Genomic DNA, 25,466 nt, shown 5'->3' with positions numbered 1-25,466 from the left:
TGTTGGAGTGGGTCCAGAGGAGGGCCACGAAAATGATCAGGGGGATGGAACACCTCTCCTCTGAAGAAAGGCTGAGAGAGCTGGGGTTATTCAGCCTGGAGAGGAGAAGGCTTTGAGGAGACCTTATTGCAGCCTATCAGTACTTAAAGGGGGCTTATAAGAAAGATGGGGACAAACCTTTCATCAGGGCTTGTTGCGATAGGACAAGGGGGAATGGTTTTAAACTAAAAGGGTAGATTCAGACTAGCTGTAAGGAAGAAATCTTACACTGAGGGTGGTGAAGCACTGGAACAGGTTGTCCAGAGAGGTGGTAGATGCCCAATCCCTGGAAACATTCAAGGTCAGGCTGGACGGGGCTCTGAGCAACCTGATCTAGTTGAAGATGTCCCTGCTCGTTGCAGGGGGGTTGAACTAGATGACCTTTAGAGGTCCCTTCCAACCCAAACTATTCTATGATTCTATGATTATCCTGCATTTGCAGTACCTCCTCACTAGCCTCTGCATCAAGTGAAAACAATAAAATAAAGGCAGCAAGACAATAGTTTTTTAAATTTCCGTCAAATAGAGAGTTTGCACCTCTAAAATGATCCTTTAGTTTCTGGCTAGTACTGCCACTGTATTGCAAGAGATACCTAAATCAGGTCAACCATTTTTCTCCCCTTAAAAAAAAGAAAAAGTTCATTACTAAGAAATTCTATAACATGAATCGTGCCAATTGAGCCCTTGGGAAATATCTCCAAACTCACAAGCTGAACTGAAATAAATCCCATTGGAAAAGGCAGATCTTTGTATCTTAATAAGCTCGACTTTTTATATATGTACATACACACATACATATTTTTATCCCTCTGCTTTCCAAAGGATAAAAGCAATGCTGAATGCAGTACCTTGCCAGAGTGCAGATAATTATAAAAACCTGGCCCTGGCTCTCATAGAGAATGTTTCGCATAGAGAAATGCTTTAACATTTTCTATTTAAGATCTTTTCCCTCTTTTGTGCTCTTCATCTCAATCTTTAACTAGGTCTTGTTTGCTGTGAGTTATGTATTCAGACCTGGTATAAGGGGTTGCAGCTCTTCGGCAGTCACAGATCTCGCACCTGTCTGCACGAGGGCTGAAACCAAAATGTGATTTCTACCAGTTTCATCACTGTGTAATTAAGCACTAACCATGTTGCATGAAAATAACAGAAAGGCTGAGTCCCTGTGAGAGTTCAGTCTAAATCAAGCAAATTTTGAATCAGACTGCGAAGCCTGACAAACCGTACCTTACCTCTTGTTAAAGCTGAGAGCAAAATCTTCACAAAAGCAACTGGAATACAATCATGTCCTAAACATGTGCCCAGAGGTGGATTTCAGATGTGCAGTTTTGAATCTAGGAGATACTCAATTTGTCAAATAGTCAATGACTTTTCTATAAACAAACCTAATCTTCTTAAAACCCAATCCTCACATTTACTGAATTTGACACTTGGGTTGCACCCTCTTCCGTCTTTTTTTGTCAGGTTTCAGGACATGAACCTGTCCCAGGTTTCAGCTTCCCAGTCCTACCACGCAGTCATGGAAAGGAAAATGTAACCATCACCCCAAGTCCCCAAAGCCAGCCCTGCTCCAAATTATTTTGTTTGGTTGCAAATTTCTTGTAGTCCAGAGAAGCTTGCAATCTACAGAGACAGCAGAGCAAACAAATGCAGAGATGGGGGCAAGAAATCCAGGTGAGCACCAGAGCAAGATATTTGCCTTTCTGTGCCCACCATCTCCTCTTTTATTTTAGATTCAGATGGCTGAAAACAATTAGCATAGAGTGTAGAAAGGGCAAGGGTATGGGCTTCAAGTTTTGTTTGAAGTGCATCCTAAAAGGAGGAGCCCACAGACGGATGATGAGTTACAGAGGGAAAATGATCCAGACCCAGGATCTGGCATAGACAATGAAATGGCAGTGACATTTGGCAGGGTGTAGCAATGAGGAATAAAACCAAAGGCACGCTGGACAGGAACCAGGCTGGGTGAATGCAAAGATGGTGAGTGAGGACAGGGGCTTGAAAAAGGGCGGGAATAGGCTGAAGCAGAGCACAATGTATGGAAGGTTTCCAAAACAGTTTTTGAACAGATTGAAGAGGGAGTGATGGTAGGAAAGCTGCTCAAGCTCTCGGTTTCACTGTCTGTAAAATGAGGATGATAATAGCTGCCTAACTCAGAGGTCCCTGTTGCAAGGCTAAATTCACCCGTGCAAAGAATGCTAATGTGTTCAGTTTGCATTCTGTGAGCCAAATGCAAACCCCGTGCATCTAATTCCATGAACACCTAGGGGAGTAAACCCACTTCAGTCTGGATTTGTAAATGTAAAATGCAATTACTGTTTGTTATAGGATTGTGATCGTTAATGATTCTTCCTGAGAAACTTTTTTTTTTTAATACACACACATAACAGAGTAGTTTATAGGTCATGTATAAATTAGAGGTAATAGCCAATTTCTGGACTAATCTTACACAGTCAGTGAGCTAAGTTTAGAAAGAAAGATACTGTTAAACTGTCTGCTAAAGGTAAGCCTCTAAGTAATAACTCATTTGATTATTCTTTTTCTGCAAGATGAATGCCCAGACTTAGCTCTGTGGTGAGTGCACTTGCACCGGCTGTCAGTCGAACTCCTCGTGGCACAAGAGAATATGTCCTCTGGTAAGAGGCAAGGATGGAAAAAAATGCTTGGAGGGGGTTTCCAGTAGCCAGTGCTTTCACTCCAAGTGGCATGCTCTTTAACTTTGTAAGTGGACATTATCTGGAGAAAAAATCTTCATAAGCACTGTTTCGCTCTGCCCTGTTCCTTTTTGAGCCAGCAAGTCTACCCCTACCACTCTGCCAGCCCCACCCAGCTTCAGAAGTGCGTGAGTCCATAGTCATCCTGGCAGCAGAGTGGTGTGAGTCTACATCTATATTGACAGAAAGCAAGGGCAAACTACATGCTAATTTGGCTTTATGAATCTCCTACATTAACCTGGCATCAGCAACAGCTTCTCTTTTGGGAAACCAGTGGCACATAGCTGCACAGTCATTAGGATTTTAACTCTCATTTCTCTTCAGTGACTGACAGGTGGGTTTTAATGAGAGCTCATGGACCCCCTGGTGTTCAGATGGTGCTGTGGAAAGGAGGGGAAGCTTCTCAGAGCATAAATCCCTCCAGGAGATATACGTTCAGATGTTTCTGGAAATCTTGCTAGCAGATCACCTGCATGTCGTGGCACTGGATTGCCTTTGAAAGCCGTCGGTGGCTCAAAGCTTCAGGGATGGAGCAATGTGGGCCCTGTGCTTCCACATCGCTTATTCAATGTGTCATCCCATGCAACAAACACCTCCCCAGGTGGACGAGAAGGTGCTTGTCTTGTGCTCAGGCTATGAAACTAGGGTATCCTTTAAGCAAGGAAATGAAACCTGGACATCAACCATGTAGAAACAGGGTTTTATCCTTACATGGAAAGAGTTGTAAACCACAGAAAGCCCCCTTTTTCTCTAGTAAAGGCAAAAATACCTGTGTCTTTATGAGGAAAATCTTAGTTGTTAAACTTAACTGTATCTTTCTTCTGCTATCCTTCTTAGTCTGTATGTTTTAATATTTCAAATATTTTTTACTGCATGACCAGCATGTTTGTTTTCAAACAGCATTCTTTTGAAGTGTAGAACCTGAATAAGAATGTAAACAACATAGGGCTTTCAGTTTTTTTAACACCTCCTGTTTCTCACTTTAATTTCTGTCAGAATATCAAAATACTTGGTGTTAGTATTAATATGGGTGCTCCTGGAGTCATATGCATATATGAATAGGTGATCTATTGTCTTTAAGTTGCTGGTTTTGCTGGCTGTAGGAAGGAGGTGGTATGCTGGGAGATGAAAGTCTGGCAGCAAATAAAAATCTCAGCAATATATCTTTTAAATCTCATTGTATCTGGCGGCTCAACTTATGGTCCTTGAATACTGAATCCAGTATTCAGCAATGCTTTTCTCTATTTTCTCAGTATGAGCAAATGCCTTCCCACACTGCCAGCATTCTCCAGTGGTCAAAAAGTAGAGAGAATTATGTTAGTAATAAAGAATATTATTTTAAAATGTCTGAATGACAGTTCAATAGCTGATACACAGTGGAATCCCGGCATGAAAGGAAGGTTGACTGCTGGTCCAGCGTGTAAGCATGGACACGGACCTCCCATAGAGCTGCCTCACACAGCCACCAGTGAGCTGGAGAGACTTTTAACAAATTTAATTGGGAAATGTGATATTTATGCACCAAGATAATGAACACGAGAATGTCCCAGAGCAAGATCTACATTTGGAAAACAACTGCATTTTTGGCATGTCTATGGTGACCACTGGGTCTCAAGCTGGCTTAAGAGCAGAACACTTTTTTTTCTCTTTCAGTCTCCTTTAGGTGTCAGAAGGAAATATAGACCACCCTAGAAAACCATGGCATTTTCACACCTTTGTTTTGCAGGCTATCAGTACTGTCTTTCTCTGTAAGCCTACCTCCATTTCATCTGGCTTTCTGTAGTATTTTAATAGAGAGTAACAAATAACAAAAAAAAAAAAAAAAAAAAGCAGTAAGACACTGTTCTTATGTTTGCTATGGAGTAGGTAAGGAAAATCTCTCTGCAAGTGGGATATAGTTTTTAAAAGTATTTTGAAAAGTTAGCATTTTACTTTGAAAGCATCAAAGTGATACCACTGACTGAAATCACAGAAATTCCTTCAAGGCTACTCAGGCAATTCTACGCAGCTAAAAAAATATATGACATCTGCTGTATTGGGACTGAAATATGTTAGTGAGATATTTTGCATTGAGGAAACCTGACCAAAGAAGCTCAGGGAGACAGGTCGATAACTGCCATCAGAAAGGTCAACAATTTTTAGCTGTTGCTGTTTATGACTGGTTTTAAAACAGGGATAGAGAATTTTTCCAATAACAAACTTTTGTGCTCTGCCTTGTCTTGAAGCGAAACGTTGAGACCCATTGAGAGATGTGGAAATTGATTCAGCCATGACCTTTTCTAAAACTCTCTCAATCTGTGATGACCCCTTTAAATGGAAACATTTGCTCACTCTGAAGGACTGGAGCTGCTTTTTCAGGTGTGCCTACTGAGGTGTGCTTTTATATTTTTGACATTTTACTTGCTGTAGAATTTTTTTATCTTCAGAGGACGAATGGGGCTGATGCTTTGTCATATTTGTCAGTTTGACTCACATACCTCGCTCCTCTCTGAAGAGCAGTCATTCATGTGGCTCAGCCCTCATTTCTGTCAGAGCAACATTAGCCAAGTAGTCATTTTCCTCTTACTTTCCACAGCTAAATTCAAAGTAGGGGCAGATACAGCTTTTTTCCTTCATCCTCACAGACATCACTTTATAAAGTAAATGCTGAAAGTGAAAGGTTTCCTCGCACACATGTGCTGAAGCAGGATTATCGGTTAAGTGAACACGAGTGCTGGGTTCTCCTACTGATGTCCTCACATGTGGCTGGCGGAGATTTACTCCCTGCATGCAATAGGATCAGGCAACCTATGTCTGGCATTGCTCCTCGGCTGTACCTGGTGAGACAGCCTCTGGGAGGTGTTGACATCCATGTGAAGCAGAGCAACCACTATAGCTCTGGCACTCACCTGGTTTCAGGTAGGCAGCTTCCTTGCTGACTCAGGTGGACAATCCCACTCATTATGGGGGCAGACATAGTGCCTGTGCAGAAGAAAGGTCAGGTCTGCCACTGACCAGGAATAAGCAGCCTTTGGTCAGCCGAAGCTGCTGCAGTGGATTCACTGTCTGGCTGAGTAACTGGGGAGGAGGGGAGGGAGGTGAAAGGGAGGACTCAAAAATTTAAGCTTTGTCCCATGTATGTGCTACCAGCAGCCTACCTTGAAAGCCAGTGCTTGTTTTCGTGCTTAGTAATAATAGCCTTGTTTCTGGAGCATCATTTATATCTTGAGTTAACATTGATTTTTTTTCCTTCCCTTGTAGAATCCTGCAGTTAATTTGTTTTTAAAATGTTGTACAGTAATTACTTTATTTAAATGAATCATCTGACAAACTGGTTCTTCATCAAACTCGTCACTTGCTCTGCTATTTCTTTTTTAACCTGGACCTTACAATAAATTCTAAGCTTGACTGTCAGTCATCAGCAGAACACGGGAGAAGATAAACTATTTACTAAATTGCTAGATTTCATTAAGGGTACATGGATGAAAACACTACAGCACGGAACAAGCAGATTTTATCTGCTGGCTTCTTGGTGATGCAAATTTATAGACTCATTCAACCCTTTTTTATGCACATAGGTCCCAACAGAAAAATCACGCTCAAATAGGTAGCAGTTCAAGCTTTTCACAATGCAACTGTCCCAAACTTCACTCACAGTAAGCAACGATTTCCTCCGTAAACTATCTCATGGACTTTGTTCATGGGCAGCAGGGCACCACTCTGTGCTTACTTTAGGGTTTAATCAGGAGAACATTCAGTCAAGTAAACATTTACTGATTTGGAAGAATGACTTCGGTGGTCTTAGAACTTCCCCATCCTAGGAGGGAGGGGAGCACTAGCTTTCAGAGACTCTAAATGGCACCCTATTCAGCATCTCCGATTCAGCCGAACAAAATTTTCTGTGTAAAATTACGAACCTCTTGACTGTCTGTCCCGTTCTTACTCAGTTCTGTCCAGAGTATCTTACCAGCAAATTAAAGCATGTAACCAAAGTTCTCTGTAAGTGCTTTACTGCCATGTTAACATGTACAAAAGGAACCTGGAAAATATGTTGAAGGGGTACCAACATATTGATTATACAGCTGACTTTCAGAGAGACCTATCTGAATACATTTGAAGTGTATGTCATAGTGCATATGCAGTTTTGATTAGTTTGCTTAGCAAACACATCCATGCAAAACTTTCAGTCTTTCCATCACTCCTCCTTTCCCTCCACTCCTTCCCTCTGCCCAGGGAGCTTCTACTCTTTTTTAAAGGGGACCAAGCAAAAATTCTGCAAAATTCTGCTAATGAAGTATAAATAGTTCATGGATATACATCAATTAAAATTAATCTCCATTTAATAGGCAACTGATCAGAGGTCTGGAAAAAGTTCTAGTCCTAGAATGAGAAAGTGCTTGTGTATGTATAGGTGTGAAAGTTACCTCAAGGGTGGTTGAATGAAATTGTTTTAATTTAAAAAAAAAAAAGTAAAAAGTAGTACAGGCACAGCACAATAATCATTTCCAAGGTGGAAAAGATTTTTTGCCAAGATCAAATGTTAAGAGACTATTGGAAGTGGGGAGAGATGGTGGTCTCCCTGTCTTATTAAACAGTTATCTCAGGCTACCCATTATACTCAGTGACATCCACCTTGCCTCATGAAACCATGTTCTGCTAATTCTAGTAGGGGTCCAAGCAAAACACAACAGTTGTTATCTTGCTGGCCCAAGACCAAGCTGGCATTATAGCTAACTGAAAAAACTTGTCTTCCCCAGGTGAAAGGAGGGAAAGCAAATTTTGTTTAACCAGAAAAGTAGCAAACTTGTTAGTATCATCACTGGGATGAGGAATTATAGTATCTGAAAGAACAGGCTTTAGATTTTTTTCCTTCTGGTGATGCTATAGTTTGCAAATCTGGAAAATCCTGCTGACTCTTAGCATTCCACGTGAGGTTTTACATTTGGTTCCAAAACCAGCACTTAAACTTTTTCCAGCTATTTCTGTGTGTCACAGTCTTCTGTAATCACTTTTATGTTTTATGAGGGAGAGAAAAAAAAAAATCAGAAAGTCTTTAAGGTTCTAATACATGCATATAGTAAATGAGAAATACATATAGTGAACAAGAAAATTGCTTAAGTTGGCAAATTGTTTGAGTCATATTAAGGTATTGTTATATATGGGTTTGAGAGAGAACATAATGCTGCGTATTCAAGAGTAGCTAGAGATTACATTGCCAACTTGGGTTTGATAGCCTCCAGTGTTTTCATTGCTGAGTTAAAATTCGAAACAGGTTTTAATTCCACTGTGTTCCCATTTCCTGATTGTCAGCTAATGACTGCACTATTCCTACACTGGTGACATCAAAATTGCAAGAGATTGCAGCACATTAGCTGAATACATTCTGATGCTCAGAAAATATAAAGCGATATCTAAGGCTCAAATTTCACGTGGGGAAATGCAGAAATATGTAACTGAGAAATCCAAAGTATTCTCTAGTGACTTGCACTAAATGAGTAAATTATACTTGCAAAATCAAGTACCGAAGCTGGAGATTGCTGTTTAAAGGAGCTATTTTTTTTCAAATTAGCTGTGTTTGTTATGCATTCATCAAATCCCAGTGCTCCGAGACAGTCTGAATGTGTTGTTGGCATAATAAAGTCTCTAGAGGCTAGAGGGAGTAGACATCCCAGTATAAGTGGGACAGCCTGTTGACTTGAAACACAGCCACCTTCCCCATCTCAGAATACATGCCAAAGAAGTTCATTATGCTTCCAAAATTCAGGTTGGTTATTTACAGGTCCTCTTTTGGAAAACTTGCTTCCACATTAAAGAAAATCTAAGACTCACCTCATTTGTTTTAAAAAGGAGCAAGAAGTATATAACATTTCAGTTTGAAAGGTAGAAAATAAGTTCTGACAAATTGAACAGCACTCAAAGAGCAGTTGCCCAGCTGGAATTGCACTGAATGGGATGGGAAACCTGTTGGTTCAAATAGCTCAAAACAGATGTTGGAAGAAGAGTCTAGAGGAATGATAGGAAGTTGAGAGCAATTGTGCTAGATCCAGCACTGTCCTTGCAAGGAGACTTTTAAACCAGTTCCACGTTGGTACTGGTAGACACTACACCACTGGAGACATCACTCAACATTTTGGCACAGAGGTGAAATCTTCTGTGGGAGCAGTGTGTGGCTTGGCTATGTTCTATGTCAACAAGTTCAGTTCATTCAGCAACGAGCTTTGAAAAAGTAAAAATATTCACCTGTCCCTGAGCAAACTGAGAAATGACCAATCACGTTGCCTAAGGTTTATAAAAGCAACAAAGCCCTACTAAGACACAGACCTCGAATGGAAACTTTCAGTCCATTTCTACTCAAGCTCCTAAGTCACTTCTGCATGTGGATCTTGTACTGCAGAAACACTTCAGAAATCATCTCCAACACATTCAAGTTTCATCTCCAAACATAGATTAGATTGGAGCAGGGGGAACAAGACCTATGAATATCACTACTTTCATTAGTTAGGAACTCGATAGACATTTTCACAAGCATTTAAATATTTTACTTTGAAAAGCCTAAATAACAAACATGCATCGTCTTTCACAAATGTTTGTCTAAGAAACATTCATAATATTGAGTTAACCTACAGTGACACTGTAGATAAAAACTAATGATCCAATATGCTTTTGCTGTAGTGCTTTTAACAGCAGTTTTAACTGTTTTCCTTTATGAACACTCAGATTATTATTGCTCATAATTTATTTTTCTTTTTTATGTACAGTGATGAACAAGTGAATAATACTTGTCATTTATCTCTGTTTCAACAGGAGGGATATTCGAAACTGTGGAAAATGAACCTGTTAATATTGAAGAATTGGCTTTCAAGTTTGCGGTCACCAACATTAATAGAAACAGAACGCTGATGCCTAATACCACATTAACCTATGACATCCAGAGAATTAACCTTTTTGATAGTTTTGAAGCCTCGAGAAGAGGTAATTATATCAATTACTGTGTCAGTAACATACATGTTCTATACTACCTCTCCCCACCCTGGTCTCTTTTTTTGCTCCGATTGTAACGTGTATATGAACTGTAACATAAAATTCATCTTTCAAAGTTATTTGAACTAAGAATCAAGCTGGACTTGGACTCGTCATCTAGTTTCTGATAAAACACCTACATCCTGTCTGCACGCTCAGAGCCCCAGATGGAAGGTGGCAAGTCCAACCCATTTTTCTTTCCAAAAACCAGATTTGCCACCTGGAATTCTGCAGAAAATGATCACGGACTAACAGGGAACACCATGGGATGTCACAACCCATAATTAGCACACACACACAGATATCCATTATTCATAACAAGATTTTCTATTGTGCTTTAAAGAACAGAGGCCAGTAGTCTCCCTGTCCTGAAATGTTAACGCTTCAGTGGCTTAGAGACAGAAGTAAATTTCTCTGTTATAAACAACTATAAGAATTGTAGTGGACAAGTCTGGAATTTTTTTGCCTATTCTTTTATTGTTCTCAGAGGGAAAATTATGGTCCAATTTACTTGCATCTAATTTTCTTGCAGACCAAAACAGAAAGGGGAAAAAAGACACAACACTCCTTAAGCACTATGTATTCCTCCACCTCTAGGAGGCAACCTTGAAGTTTGATAAAATTTTATATACAGCAATCTAGTTCCTGGAATTACATGGTGTGCACACAATGTCACACAAAGAAGTCTGGAGAAAGACCCATAAGTCGCTAAGACTTTGCAGATGTGCTTTGCGGTTTGCTATAACATCTGTCACTGTAAATGGTACAAGATATGCTTACTATAAGGCAAAAGATGTGTCTGCTATAAGGCAAATGAAGGCTGGAAAATAAATATGCTTCACATCACCAATCATGCTAGAATGCTGATGAGCTGTCACCTTTCAAACATCTAAGTTACTAAATTCTCCTTGTGGTACTTTAGTTTCTTGTTAAAGATTGGAAAAAAGGAGAACGCTTTCAGAGAACATTGAAAATAGCTTTAAATTGTGTTTATTGCATTCTTTTTCAAGTATCAGATATATGCTGGAACTATATGCTATCAGAAATCAAGTATGCTGGATTTATAATCCATATAATCCAGACTAAGACAGGATTTTAGATTCCCCGTAGAGTGAGAATCTCTTCTGTGACTATTGTGAAGGTACCTTCTCCATTTAATCTGTAGGAAGGAGTTCATTATAAATATTTTTGTAAATCTACTTGCAAGGAATCCATGCAGACAGTCGTAATTTCTTCTCATCATGAATTATTGATATTATTTATGTAATTTGCACATTAAAACCTGTGATCCTTTAGGAAGGCTTCTGAATTAAATCTTGAAAGCCTGTGCATTTTATGCTGTCTGTAAAACACTCATTTGTAGACTGAAAACAGAAAATAGTTGATTTTCTGTCATATTCATTACTGTCAGAGAGCTAAATATTAATTTAAAAAGTCTCAGCTCATTGTGGATGTTTGTGTACTTAGTATTTCACCCAATCACAGTAATTTCTAAATTTCCCACAAAGAACTACCTTTCAAAGAGTACAGCATTGCAACTCAGTGCAGGGCTTTGTCCCAGTCGAAAAACCTTATTAGAAACATTTGTAGTAATTTTTACTAATGAACAAAAATAATTCATATTACTTCATCTTCCGTCTGTCAGCCTGAAAAGACATGGGAGGGAAAGAAAAATGAAAAGACACCTACAGGAGGGATTCTTTTGGCTGAGATACAGGCACAAAGAGAAAGAAACCTTTGTTGATACTAGCATTTGACTGATTTGGAAAGGTATTAAAATGTCAGTGTGTGTTGGTTCTTTATTTCCCTGTGTCATTACTGAGGGCTTTAGGCTTTACTGCCTGTTTTGTAAACACAGATTATGGAGCTCCATGAGTCATAGTGCCCTTTACTGTTTATATTCCTTCAGTAGCCTGAAATTAAAGCAACTCACATCAGTAGAAGCTTGCCAGTCACAGAGGTAATCCGTATAGTGCCTGTTGTGACTCCATGAACATATTTCCTGACATGCTGCCATGAAACTTAATTCATGTGATGTCCTTTTGGCAAGCCCATAGCCAGAAATCTCCTGGTTTCTCCAGGATAATGCCATTCTGACAAAGGCAATTTAGGAATCAATGTGGTCTGAAGGGAACGAGCAGAAAAGTTGTTTTGTTTTTTATTTGTAGCAAGCAGGTTCTAGGATATAATGCTAATCAGTAAAGCCATTTTCAGGAACCATTTGCAAATCTCTCAATGGGTTTGGGAGCAACACGGTTACCCATTCTCACTTTGAAATGATGGGGATGAATGGAGAATAAGTTACCTAGGTAAACATCACACAAGTTACTTGCTTTTGCCTACTAACAGCTTCTTCCTCTCCCTCCCTCTCCCCACCAGCATGCGACCAGCTCGCTCTTGGTGTAGCTGCTCTGTTCGGACCTTCCCACAGCTCCTCCGTCAGTGCAGTGCAGTCCATTTGCAATGCACTTGAAGTCCCACATATTCAGACCCGATGGAAGCACCCTACAGTGGATAACAAAGATGCATTTTATATCAACCTCTATCCAGACTATGCAGCCATCAGCAGAGCAGTTTTGGATCTTGTACTATACTACAACTGGAAAATAGTAACAGTAGTATATGAAGACAGCACAGGTAAGTAGTACTGGTGCACTGCAAATCATGTACTTCTATAAATGTACGTACATGAATAAATTCTGTGAGAGTGCCTGTGATAGTTCAGTTTGACATACTTACAGCACTTTTCCACAGAATATGGAAGAAAAATGTCTTGTAAGGCACAGCTATCCTTCTGCTGCTGTGGCTTTTGGAAAGCTGTTCACTTCATCAGACCTTAAGAAGTCACCAGGAGGTAGCGCCCAGATTCTGAATGCTAAAACACATTTTGCTTCTTATTTGTGGAACTAACAACACAGCTTCAGACTGCTAAATATTCTACTGTGGTGCTGATTAGGGATTCCCTCTCTCAATGTGGGGTTGGTCTTAAAAGGGATGCATCTGCAAACCAAAAGTTCAAGCTGCAGCATTTTTAATGTAGAGACTACCTTGTTCCTTGAAACTGTCTCAGAAACAGTCAACCTACTTGTCAGCTGTGTTCCAAAGACTGAACCTGAAAGTTGCAATTCATGTAAACGTTTCCAGTGTGGGACTCTTAACACAGAGCAGGTCATTCATTCTTTGTAAGAGCCTTCCCCTGGGTCACACAGTAGTCATAGCTGTCCAGTGACGTACCACGGACAATCAATATCAGTAACACGTCCCTTTTTATTCACAGAACAACAACAACAATAAAAGAGAATAATAAACTCATTCTTGGGAACAAGTGATTTAAAAGCTTATCAGAGGCTAGGACTTCTTTTTATACACAGAGTCTGTGGAAGAGTGCTGATGTTATAAGGAAGTCTAAGCCACTGTTGCATATCTTTGCATATCTAGGTTTTACTACCCCTGTAGCGGATACCATATATTGTACCAACAGCAAAAATATCTCAGGCAGTGTCATTTCCCTCACTGGAGTGGGAAGATATTGTTTCTGAGAAATGTATTAGCTGCTCTGGTCATTGAGAGAACTGCGTACCTAAACTGCTCTCAGAAGAAGTCCTGTCCAGCAGGATTATACACCAAAAATTATGCTAAACATGAATGCAGAGAACATAATCTCTCCTACAGTGTAGACTCAGTCATGGACTAAGGGTTCATAATCTGGCTTCACAAGAAAAGGTTTGCATGTAAACAAACCATTAAAAGCCCAGAGAGGTCTATACCTCTCCTGTCAAAACACAGGAAACGCTAAGCAATGCTTCCCAGCTGATTGTTTTTTACAGGGCACAAAGGTACATGTAAGGGTACATTCTAAGCAGCAGAAAAGATTTTCTTGGAGACACCAGATCTGTAGAGATGAAGAAAATAGAGCCAACTAAATAAGACGTACACTGACAGTTATTCCACTGTAAACTCTCACCACCATCCTTCAACACTATCTTTTTATGGTAAAGGTGTGGCTGAACCATATGCATTTCTGCAAAATCCTGTTGTGCATTAGCAGTCATTGGTGCAAATTAAGCACTTCACTGTCAACTTCACTCTGAGACTTGCGTTACCCTTTCTCTTCCCATTGCCCACAGAAATATAGCACCTTCTAGAGCTCTACAGATGTGCAGGTAACATTTAAATTGATTCTTTGATAATGGTGTAAAACAAACCTGGATAAGCCATGAGCTCAGGCGTCTGCCTAAGCCTTTAAAGGGAGTATGTAAAAAAAAAAGCATGCCTATTAAAATCATTTTGTAAAAACATGTCTGAAAGACAGAATTCTGCTAAAAATGAACCCCAAACCTCAAATTTTAAAGCTAAAAATGTTGTATTTATTTCTGCACTGTTGACAGCACAAAAGAAGCACGTTTCCTCCTGGATCCAAGAAGCAGGTCTCAGTGCCAATATTTGGCTCACCTTGGACTCAGAGAGTACAACAGAGGGCTGGAGGTAGAAGAGAAAGAACAAGTCAGGCTGGGCTTACTGCAGCAGTCTTCTTGCATTTCCATTACAATGGTCTAGCTCATCAGGATTTCTGCTGGCCTCCTAGCGCTGTGTGCCAAAATATACTCATGGATAAACAAGTAGAGGTCTTTTTCAGCCTACGCTGTTATCAAATTAGCATTCCAAAACACTAAACATTCCAAAACTGAACACTGTGTACATGTTCAGTTACAAAAATGACTGATATTAAAGACACTTCATTTGCAGAGATATTTACAAAGTAAATTAATCATCAATCATCTTATTAACTTGGAGTCAGGAAAGTAAACAGGTCAACTTTGAATCAATATAAATAGTCTTTGGATTTTGGTTTAGAGTGACGCCATTTAGCTCAAGCTCTTTTTATTTCTCATCTCTCATGTTTGACATTGTTACACTACAAGAAGAAAAAACATATTAACCTATTTTTTTCTTAGAGACTAATTGTATGTGAAGAGCAGCTTAATTCCCAAACAAACAATGAACTTATAGCTGTAACAGTGAACTTCCGATTGTCCATGCCCAAATTATTCAGGTTGAGATTATCCCTGCTCCAGGTTAAGAGTCTACTTTGAAGATTAAGTGTGGAAAATCCTGCTTTCATCCTTGACGCTACAGCACTGCTCCAAGCCCACGTGCCATCACGGCCAGCTCCAGCACAGAGGCCACATACTGTGCCAGTTTTCCAAGCTGAGCTTTCACCCCACCTCCTGTAGTTATGGTTTTCACTGCTGTATGGACACATCCATCAGCAGAAATGCAGTTATGAGTCTGGACTGAGCAACATTAAAAAAATCAGTTCATCTGAGTGAGCTCACGTTTCCAGATGATCCAAATCACTTGTGCCTACCCTCCTTATCTCAAACATTATTTACCATGTTGCCAGTTTTTGTCATCCAAATGTTTTTCAGCCATAACTCTTTTCCAGTCAATGATTTTGGAGTGCATACAGAGACAAGAGCACTACAAATGGCTTAGCACCAGCCTTCACAGATCTCCACTGTTTAATAAGGCTTTCTCATTGACATCTGCTTTTTGAGATCTGGCAAATGATTATTTTATAGTCCCACATTTTTCATGAGCAGGTTGCATGATGTATGAAGACGGACACCTCCTGAGGGCAACTGCTTTACATCTAGGAAACTACCTGTGTCAACAGAACCTGTAACACTAAACAAAAGCAATTGGTGTGATACAGAGCTATCTTCCCTTGACAGCTTAACGTCTCTCTTAATTATAGTCCCAAGTTTTCATTCTTCAGCCTTTTACCACCATATCAGCTTTACTCTTAGCTTGTTCAGTGCTTACACTGGGGTAAGCCGTTCTATGTTATCTCATATACCCTTTCTGATATTGATGAAACGTTAGCACTTTTTTCCAATCTTCTAGAATGCATTCAAGGTTCCAATATTTATCACATTAGTTGTTGAGTGTTAGTAATCTGCTGAGTGGACTCTATAGGATTGTCAATGATAAGCAACTTTTATGTAAGCAGATCTAGAAAACCTGCAACCAATAGTGCTAAAAATTACATTTGGCATAGGAAGTACTTACTCATCATGCTTCTTATCAAATACCATGTTAAATGGTACCAAATGCACCATGTTAAACAACTTTACTGTCTCCTCCAAAGGGACCTACAGCAGTTATAAAGCTTGTATTTTGTTCCTAAAATACATTTGCAAAATTCCTTCATTTTTCCTGAGTTGAGTTGATCAGATTTTTACCCTCTTGCCTCTTAGACTTCAATATAAATAAGAATAGTAAAGCACTCTACAGCTGATTTTTATTTATAATTGCTGTCCTTACTGTGCCATTGAAAGAGGGACTTTCAGCCAAAGGCGTCTTTCTTGACAGTAAATTAATGGCTTCTGGCTATAGAATAAATATTTATTTAAACATCTCAGTTTTCTCTTTCTGAAATTCTCATCCCGCCCATTAATGCTTTCCAATACTAGGGAAAAATAAGACTCCTAAGCAAATATATTTATTTTTCAGGTTGAGACAGTGCTCCTTTTTTCCATATTAAGCATAATCCATGTTATGTTCAGAGTCCCCAGGCCATAATCAGCCTTCATTCTATTTATTAATTCCTCTTTATTTTTCATCAAGGTGTTAAAAAAAAGTTAGTTTATATCAAGTGCAATGCCTTTGTGTAAGGCAAAAAATTGTCTCTTGAAGTTTAAAGACGATCTAATGAAGCCTTGCAATAGACTGCATGATACATGGAGCATACATTTCCCAGACTTAGGTACCATAAATTATGTTTTATCCTTCCACATGCTAGAACTGGATAGACATGCTGTTCTCTGGTTTAATTTAGTGGTTTGTAATAGATCCCTTACAATATCCCACTTTTGCACTTTGTTATTTGGCACATTGATCTGTAACAGACACATGACGTTTTCTCAGTTATCAACAACTCAAACAAAAGGAGTAACCCTGCCTTCAGTGCAGGCTTGACTCTGCTTTTGTTCTATCTTCCCTGAATTCAATAATTTTAACCTACCAGGTGCTGAGAAGGGCAGCTACACAAAATTCCTCATGTTCTGTAAGAATCCCTGACTTTCCCCACTTGTTAGCCTGCTCTCCCAGCATTTAAGACTCAGGGGAGCCAAATCTTTCTGTCATATCAGTTCAATTAGTTTGCACAGGGTAGAAGTTGAGTTCTTACTGAATTTGCTTTCTTTGAACTTGCAGTTACAAGAGACATCTAACTTTGCTAACCCTAACACAGTTTTCTAATAAAAAGGAGTACTTTCTCCAAAAGCAGTAAAAGCATTTCTTCAATTTTAAGTCAGGCTAAATTAAATATACATTATTTTTATTAAAAAATAAACAAAGGGAAATGGGGAAATGAACACTTTCTACCAACACAAACTATCATGCTTACTGCCAATGTGTATGATTATTTGCCTGTTGGAACACTGTGTTTACGTTAGGCACGTTTGAACTCCTAAATACATCACACACAACTTGCAGTAGTTCTAGACATCATGAAATGATATCAAATTTTCAAAACCAGTCACATATTTTAATATTTTACTCAAGTGTCAGAGCAAACCATTTCTCTTGATCAAACCACTAGTTGTAGCAGGAAATCCAGCCCCAAAGCATACTGAATCCATCATTGTTGGAGACCACAAGATACTTTCTCAACAATACAGAAAATTCCCAACCCTGTTTCTGAAGGAAAAGGAGAAAGTGTTTAGATGTCTGGGTAAAAGGCAACAGAATACAGACAGTAGGCCAAGAAAGCTCGTGAAACAAGTCTGGTTTCCATCCATATAGATTTTGTTTTGAAGCCCTAAATTGAGCCTTTCCTCTCAGTAGGACTGGCTAACACTCTCTCCAGGCCCTTCACAGTTCACGCTCAGCCACTGCAGCTTCCACCTGGCTGGACTCTACAACATCTTTCCTACCCAAATTCCTGCTCCAGCACAGTCCTGCATCGCTGTTCAGGTCACATCACCAACTTTGCAGAGAGGGGGCCGATGCCCAGGATATGTCACTTCTGAGCCCTTCCCAGCTTGGCCGTTACTTCCTGCCCAGCCTCATGGGCAGTCCGTGATGCCTCTTGCCTGTTGCAGGCTGAGCTCCAGACGGTCTCACCAAGCGAGAGAAAAGTGACTGCCCTAAGCACTGCACTTGCCCAGGCCTTCCCCACTCCCCTCAGGAGTCAGACTAAGCACTTCACATTTAAGATTTGTCCCAAATAAAGACTTGGTGGTATCATGTCCAAGGGTTTGGATTTGCTGAGCAGGAGGAAGAGGAAGGAGAGCACTGATGGTTATTCCCCTGTGCTATTAATTATGCTGGCAGTCAGTTGATTCAGGCTTTTGCCTGGTCCTCCAGAAAAATAACTGCAGTTCTTTTCACTGCTTCTTTGATTTCTTCAGTACATTATAGCTAGGCTTTGCCTTCACTTCATGTGGCAGTAGGAAGTGATGGGAAGTGCAAGGTCCAAGTCTCATGTGACTGAAGTAGACATTTTAAGGCACACAGCATTTTTCTTCACCCAAAAAGGAGGTGGAGGTGGGTGGGCAAATCCTTTTCTTCTGCTCTTCACCACACTTGCACTTAAGTACTTTTTGTTGCTGGAAAGAGAAACAACAATACTCAGTCTCAGGCTGTGGATAAGATGCAAGATTCCCCTCATGCTTCCTCCAAAACCTTAGTTTTCCTTCTTAGAGTTGCCATTCATTACAGTGGCCAAGGCACTGCTGTCAGTGGCTGAACACTTGAGTGCACGGTACAACCAAGCTGTAGCTTTACAGCGAGATTACATAAACACCCCTACTTGTTAGTCAGTGTTGGAAGCATGTGCCCCATTCTCATAATAATGAGCTCAAATTGTTTCATATTTACACAGGCTGGCTTTGAGCCAGGCTCCAATCTCACAGCGTGTGCAGTAATTTACATCTAAATACTCATAATACTTAATATTCTGTATTGATTGTTGATACTTGAAAACCTGCAAAGAACAGACCCAGCATTGCAGGCGGAGGGAAAGATTATTTTTTTCAAAACACATTGCCAGTACTTGAGTGAAAGCCAACAGTCCTCAACATAGTAATCACTTGCTAACCTCAGAAGAAATAGTGATTCTTCATCTTGCCTTATATGCACCATTGGACCATTCAACTAAGGACTTTTATGCACAAGACAAATATATACCCACTCCCAGCGGGAGAGCACTGAGTTTTTTTCATATTAATAATTTGTTTGATTTTTGTTCAAGAAGTTGTTCTTGACTGTATTCTCTCTCTCTTTATGCATATTTTTAAGGCAGTCTTTTACTTTCACTCAGCAGGAGATCATGAGATTTTGCAGGTAAATTACGTTCATGGATAATGAGAAAGAGACTGTAATCACACACCTCAAAGAACTCTTAACTATCTTACTTAGATTTTGGAGGCAGTACAAATTATATAGGAGTGCTGAATTAGCTAGTAGAATTGCACTGTGTTTAAATACTTAGACAAATTTTCAACTGGTTGAGCTTCACTGACTTCAAATAAGCCGTGTAGATCTGTACCAGCTGAAGACATAGTCTTAGAAATCATGTTCTTGTGTTTACAGACGTAGGGCTGGATCTCAAAATATTTCCGTTCTTTATAAGATCTCAGACTTGCTGAGTGACCTTACGCAAGTCATTTAATTTCATTATGCCTTCAGGCTTTTTCTCTAAACTGATGATAAGAAAAATTTAAGAGTCCCCCTCTGGGGTATTGCAACGTATGCTGGAATGAGGACAATGAGAGCCATATGGATGGCTATTAAGAATAATTTTTGGTAAATGCCACTCAGGCTAACCACTGGCTTCTAAGTGAGCCACAATGGAGGTGCTGGCCATTGAACATTTTTCTCCCTCTATCTCCCCTCATCTGCTCATGCTTGACATTAGGCAGGAAAGTTAGTAAGGAAGTTTCTTCAATTCTATGTTCTTGTTGTCTAATATTGAAATAATAATTAGCTGCCAGGGAAGAGGCATTATATCCTTTTTGCAATAAACTGTATCAATATAGCATCAATACAAACATATCCTATAGTCAACCAACTAAAAATACATTTTAGAATATTTAGATGTTGAAGACAAGTATAGCCATGAAAAGGAAAAGCTGTAACAATATTAGTTAGGAGGCTGGCAAATATAAACATAACAACTACCCTTTGGATATGTGAAATATGTTGGGACTCATAAAAGACACTGTTTAAGTGACAATAAATACTCATTGTACAGAATGGTTAGCTGTGTAATTGCGTATCATTTTTCAGGTCTAATTCGTCTGCAAGAGCTCATCAAAGCCCCTTCTAGATACAACATTAAAATCAAAATCCGCCAGCTACCCTCTGGGAATAAAGATGCCAGGCCTTTACTCAAGGAGATGAAGAAGGGCAAGGAGTTCTACGTGATATTTGATTGCTCACATGAAACGGCAGCAGAAATCCTTAAGCAGGTAAGGGGAAGGGGGTGAAAAAGCACGACATTAATTTTGTATCCTGAAAGTTGTCAGCCTCTCTGATTTTCATTTTCTGAGAAACACTAAAACAGAATGCATTTACCAGTTAGGGCATAGGCTTGTTAATACCAGGGACAGAATGTGCAGCAGCATCTGAGCACTCCACAAGACTTCAGGTCTTCACAGAGCCATAAGGACCAGCAGCAGTATTGATGTCTGAAGAGAAGTCCATAGATATCCCACAGAAGGAAATATGCATTTCTTTTTAATACTTCAGGTTCTGCTTGACTAGGAAGATTGCTGCGTTTATTTTAGCTTGTCCTGGTTTAATCAACACAGTTTTTATGTCTTCCCCCACAAAAAAGAGAGAGAGCCCATTTTTGAGTGCTTAGGGAGCGGCTCACATTGAGCTATTGCCTCCACAGAGGCTGCACATCAGGTTCAACGCTGACCGCAGCAATAACGGGGCATTAATCCACTGCAGACAAGAGCATAACTCTGCATTCGCTTCCCTGTAACAAAGCAAGATCTGGTCTGCTGGCACTACCTCATCACATTTTAAACTCTGGTACAGCAAGAAGATGGAACAGAGACAGTATCAGAAGAAAAACGTATACTTTAAAATAGGAAGAGAGGCAATTGTGCAAGGGTTGACATAGCCCTGACCTAAGCGTGAGAGTTGGACAGCCGCACAAGGCAAGGACAAACACCACAAAGTCTGATGTTAATGGGCTGGGACGTTACCAGGGCCACACAGAGGGTGGTGTAAATTAAAATTTACTGTTGTCACTTACTATATATTTCTAGACAATCAAAGTCTAAAGCACTGGCTCCCGCAATTCATTGACATATAGGCAATAATACCAAGCAAGTAATACATTGTGAAAGGCATTTCCCTTTTTGCTGCAATTTTAGGTATTTGGGGTAGGGGTTTTTGGTTTTACTGTCAGTTGGTCTAATGGGAAACAGGGAGGTTCCACTGATCTAAATGTACAGATATGGGCTGTCCCATAAAAGTTAAAACCCATGCTTCCAACCCAGAATGTTTTGCTGAAATATTTAAGTTATGCAGAGTAGCATTCTATATCAAAGTAAGTAAGACAACTTACTGGTTGCATTAGTCTGCGGAACCTGAAACCATCCTCTCCAGACCAGAGAATCTTGGTCCTGTGAATACAGACATGCAGGATGGTGTCCTAAATCAGATGCAACACAGCTGAGAACAGTACACAAGTTCCCTTGAGCTCGTAGAGTTAGATTTATTGCTGTCAGGAAAGTTGGCCTGTACTAAATTTTTGGGTTTTCTCTGTGCAAGTTATATATTTAAGCTACAGCAGGGCCAGATGCAGGTATGGTGCTGGGAATGTGAGGGAAGAGCAAGGGGAGGGTGCACAATCACACAGCTGCTCTCTCATGTGATGGGGAGCGCACTGTAGCAAGTGGCATTAATTGGGAAGCGGGGTGGACAGGAGAGCTGCTGTCCCCTCACTCAGATCCCTGTAGGGCTGTCCAAAAACATTAAAACATGACAGCAGGAACAAGATGCTCCAATATGAGATTTGTGAGGGAAGAGTTAAACTGACCACACGAATTTTCAAGGGTCTGCAAGAAGAAAGTGCAGATGTCCGACCCACTGCAGGAGGCACAAAGCTTCAAATATACCAGGCTGAGTATGAAAAAAAAGAAAAATAACCTTAGTATCAAAAGAAGAAGAGGAAGTGCTAAAAGATGCACTAAGACAGGGCAAAGTGGCAGAACAGTTTGTGTGGGAAATGGATCAGGGAGACAACTGAAAGGCTGCAGATACAGATAATGCTCTCCAATGCCTTAAGAACTCGGAAAAGGATGGTGAATGGCAGCGTGGAAGAAAACAGGAAAATTGACCTGTGGGTCAGAACTGCAGGAAAGGAAGCAACACAAATATAGGCTAGAAAGAAAGGGAAAATGGCTTTTATATGAAATAGTTCTGTGGATGAATCTAGACGCTGGCAGCAGTAACTGAGGTGTTGAAGCTCCTCACTGTCAAAGACAGCTGTGAAATGGGAAGGTGTGGAGGGCTCTGAATTCACGTCAGACCCATCTGATTGTGGGTTAGCTACATGAAGTTCCATGGTTCACATTCTCATCACTGCACACAAAAAAACCCTATATAATTTTACACTGAAGAAAACAAGATATTAAAGAGAATGTTATAGAAATTATTTTAAGAAAACTCTGCAACGTTAGTAGAGAGTATTTTTGACTTTGTAAACGATCCAATAGATATTATGGGAAAAATACATATCATTATTAAAGTATATAAGATTTCTCATAGGAGTAGGAATCAGCCTACAGCCACCTAAACCTGTCCCCAAAGCAACAATTTCTTGTCTGCCTACTGTATTTACAATAATGTGGTAGATGTTTAGTAGCCCATGCAGGAGAAGATAAATAAAGGAAGTGGAGATTTGTAGGGGGTTGGGGTGGCGAGGGTATTTTACAGATTAAAACTGCAGCAGGGTCACACAGGGACATACCCACCATTGCTTATGCTCGGTTCCTGCGTGCTGCTCACCCTCCGAGCCTGCCCAGGTTCCCCCAAAAAAGCTTTCCACAAGGGTCTGCATTTCCCTCCTCCAAGCCCAAGAGTGCCCCCTCTGTACCAGGATCTGCTCACTCTCCTTTGGACAACCCCCAGCCAAGGTCGGCAACGTCCCTCACCTCCTCCAAGCCTCGTTGCCCTTCTTCCAGCGGTGCCCGTGCTGCCAGGGTTGGCAGCGGCAGCAATGGCTCTGCAAGCAGGGGCTGCTCATGCCAGTGCTCAGGGGGCACCAGCTGTGGCACGGCTTGTTTCCCAGTAAGGGAGGGCAAGGGATGCCCAGAAGCTCTTTCTGGGAGCGAAAGGATTAGCACATCTGAAATTATGTCCTGAAAGAGTCAGCATATGGAGCTGGTTTTGGGAGTGTGTAGCCACATTACCAGGCTGTGGGACCAGGGGAGGTGACCTTTTCATTTGCCTCCTTCAACCGATTGTTTACAAAACAGCACAAAAGACAGACGACTTCTTTTAAATGAGACTATCTTTTGCTTATTTATAGCTTCAACTAAATACCATTGAGCCACGCTTCTTCCTTGTGCACAACAAGAACAGGTGAATCAATAACCTAATTTAAACAAAATATAAACCTTGCACGTAACTTAATAACCTATTCCCTAAGTTCATGCATTTCCCCTTCTCTCTGACATGCTGCAGAGAGCCCAGGCTTTCACAGTTGCCGACCAGCTCAGTGAGGCCTGGCCCTCTGCTCACCCAGATGTGGAAGGAGCAAGAGGAAATTGTGATTATTAATTGCTGCCCTTTCCAAAAGTCACTTTAAGCGTTCTCCCCACATTCCCTCATGAGGGTTGGTAACCTCATGTGACCGGTGCACGGCAGCTAAGGGCGTTTTCCAGCTCTGTTGCCTGTACCAGGTAACCACCCAAACCGGCAGCTCCGCTGCCCAAAGTGACCTGCTCCACAGGGATCAGGATATTCCAAAATTACTTGAACCAGGAGGTTATGCCAGCAGGGTTTTCAAACAAGATGTACTGCACCAGCAGAGCTGATTGATTGAAAAAGTTGCAGCTGGTCTGTCACTCCCAAAGTCTACTTGAAAATCTTGACTGCTGGAGCTTTAAAGCTCATGAAGACTGAACAAATCATCTGACAAAAAGAGAGATCTAGTAGAGAATTAGACACCAAAAGCAGGAGCTAAGTGCAGCTGTGGCTTCTTAGGGTAAAATTGTGATCTCTAAAGTCCCGCTCAGGATCTGCTTAAGCTCTGTAGGAGCCTCCCTGTTTGACTTCAGCAGTGTCTGTCCTGCTCTGCTCCGAGGGTGCCTAACATCTCTCTCCTTTCCAAGCCTAAAAATAGATATCCCTGAAAGACTGTGAGATAATAAGGCACTCTCCAAACTTGTCAAAGACCAGCAGGACTGAGTCCCTTACACAAGGAAGTTGGAAACACTTTCTTAAGGAAAAATCTGGTGGTTACAACATTTACCTGAAATATTCTGTGGACTGAGATTTGGTGCTCTGTCTAGATTAGGTAAGCAAACCCACACGTTAGTTAAATCTAGCTATTGCAAATTGCAATCTGTTTTACGCACGAATCTTCCAATATATCCTGCACATCCTGTATTTAGTCTGATATTGCCTTTTTGTATGAGGAACTTAGTTCAAGAGGTTAAGTTGTTATGGTTAACCTTCAATTTCTTCTTTTAACACACCAATAGTTGACATAGATTTTACTGCTAGGCAAACTCATCTCTCATAAATTACGTTGCTGCTAGCCTTAAATTATCTGTTCCTTCCTCTACACCTCAAAAATACATTTTATGAAATGTACTGTATATATAATCAAGTTTAGGACACTCACAGAGCATTTTATAAAGACTTCTATGTTCACTTTCACTATGTGGCAGACAAAGAGCAAAATAATTAATTTAGTTCCTACAGAAGTATGAAAACTAAGTGTCACCATAGTATACATTCCAGGTACAATAATAAAGGTGATAATATAAAACTTCAGTTCCTGAGTATGCTCCTTCTAGTAGCTTGACAGGTAGGCTGAAGCCCACTCTCTGCTAAGAAAAGGCAGGATTAGCTCTGTTCTCACTGCTGCTGGAGAAATACCAGTGGCAGATTCCCCCAGATGCCCCCAAGCCCAGGGTGAGAAGCAGAGACATACTTACCTCACCGGTTCTCCTCTCTTTTATTGATTTTATAAAGGGGTTGTTGATGGGGGGACATCCTCTTCTGGCTACCTGGTTACTGCTGAATGGCATCAGATGACAAGAGCGTTGGTCCCTAGGGCGTGCATGGGTTAAGACATCAGTAAAGACCATGGGCACAGAAATGGTGTGGCAGGCATAATTCATCCTGAAATTTGGCAGCACTCTTCAGTTCCCAAATCTAAATGTGGGTCTCTGTAGAAGTAAATGTGGCCATTGCCTTGGAAGCTTTATTCTGAGATTCGAAGATACAGCAGCACAGGCTATAAATCAGAGTACAGACTTTTGGGATCCTTGCTGGGTAACATCATAGCTGCACTATGCCGAGACCTCTGCTTCTCTGTTCTTGTTAGCTGTGCTGTCTGGATGAAAGCTATACTAGTTACATAAAGTCAGCGCAGTGCCATCCATGCTACTCTTGCACAGGTAGTTGTTCTTCACTTCCTTGGAAGATTCACTGTGTGGTGCAAATGCAAGTAGA

General features: G+C 40.6%; 1 protein-coding gene across 1 annotated transcript in view; it reads left to right on the top strand.

Annotated features, from left to right (window-relative positions):
- GRIK1 (glutamate receptor, ionotropic, kainate 1) overlaps positions 1 to 25,466 on the top strand; it is a 169,869-nt gene that overhangs the window by 80,484 nt on the left and 63,919 nt on the right. Inside the window, exons 2-4 of the mRNA XM_009327816.1 lie at positions 9,537 to 9,704; positions 12,132 to 12,389; positions 20,049 to 20,230. Of these exons, the coding sequence (XP_009326091.1) occupies positions 9,537 to 9,704; positions 12,132 to 12,389; positions 20,049 to 20,230 (608 nt within the window). The remainder of the gene's footprint in view (positions 1 to 9,536; positions 9,705 to 12,131; positions 12,390 to 20,048; positions 20,231 to 25,466) is intronic.

Source organism: Pygoscelis adeliae, unplaced genomic scaffold, assembly GCF_000699105.1.
Source record: "Pygoscelis adeliae isolate BGI_AS28 unplaced genomic scaffold, ASM69910v1 Scaffold14, whole genome shotgun sequence".
Taxonomy (NCBI): Eukaryota; Metazoa; Chordata; class Aves; order Sphenisciformes; family Spheniscidae; genus Pygoscelis; species Pygoscelis adeliae.
The sequence above is the reverse complement of the archived record's forward strand: the minus strand, read 5'-3'. Positions and strand labels throughout refer to the sequence as shown.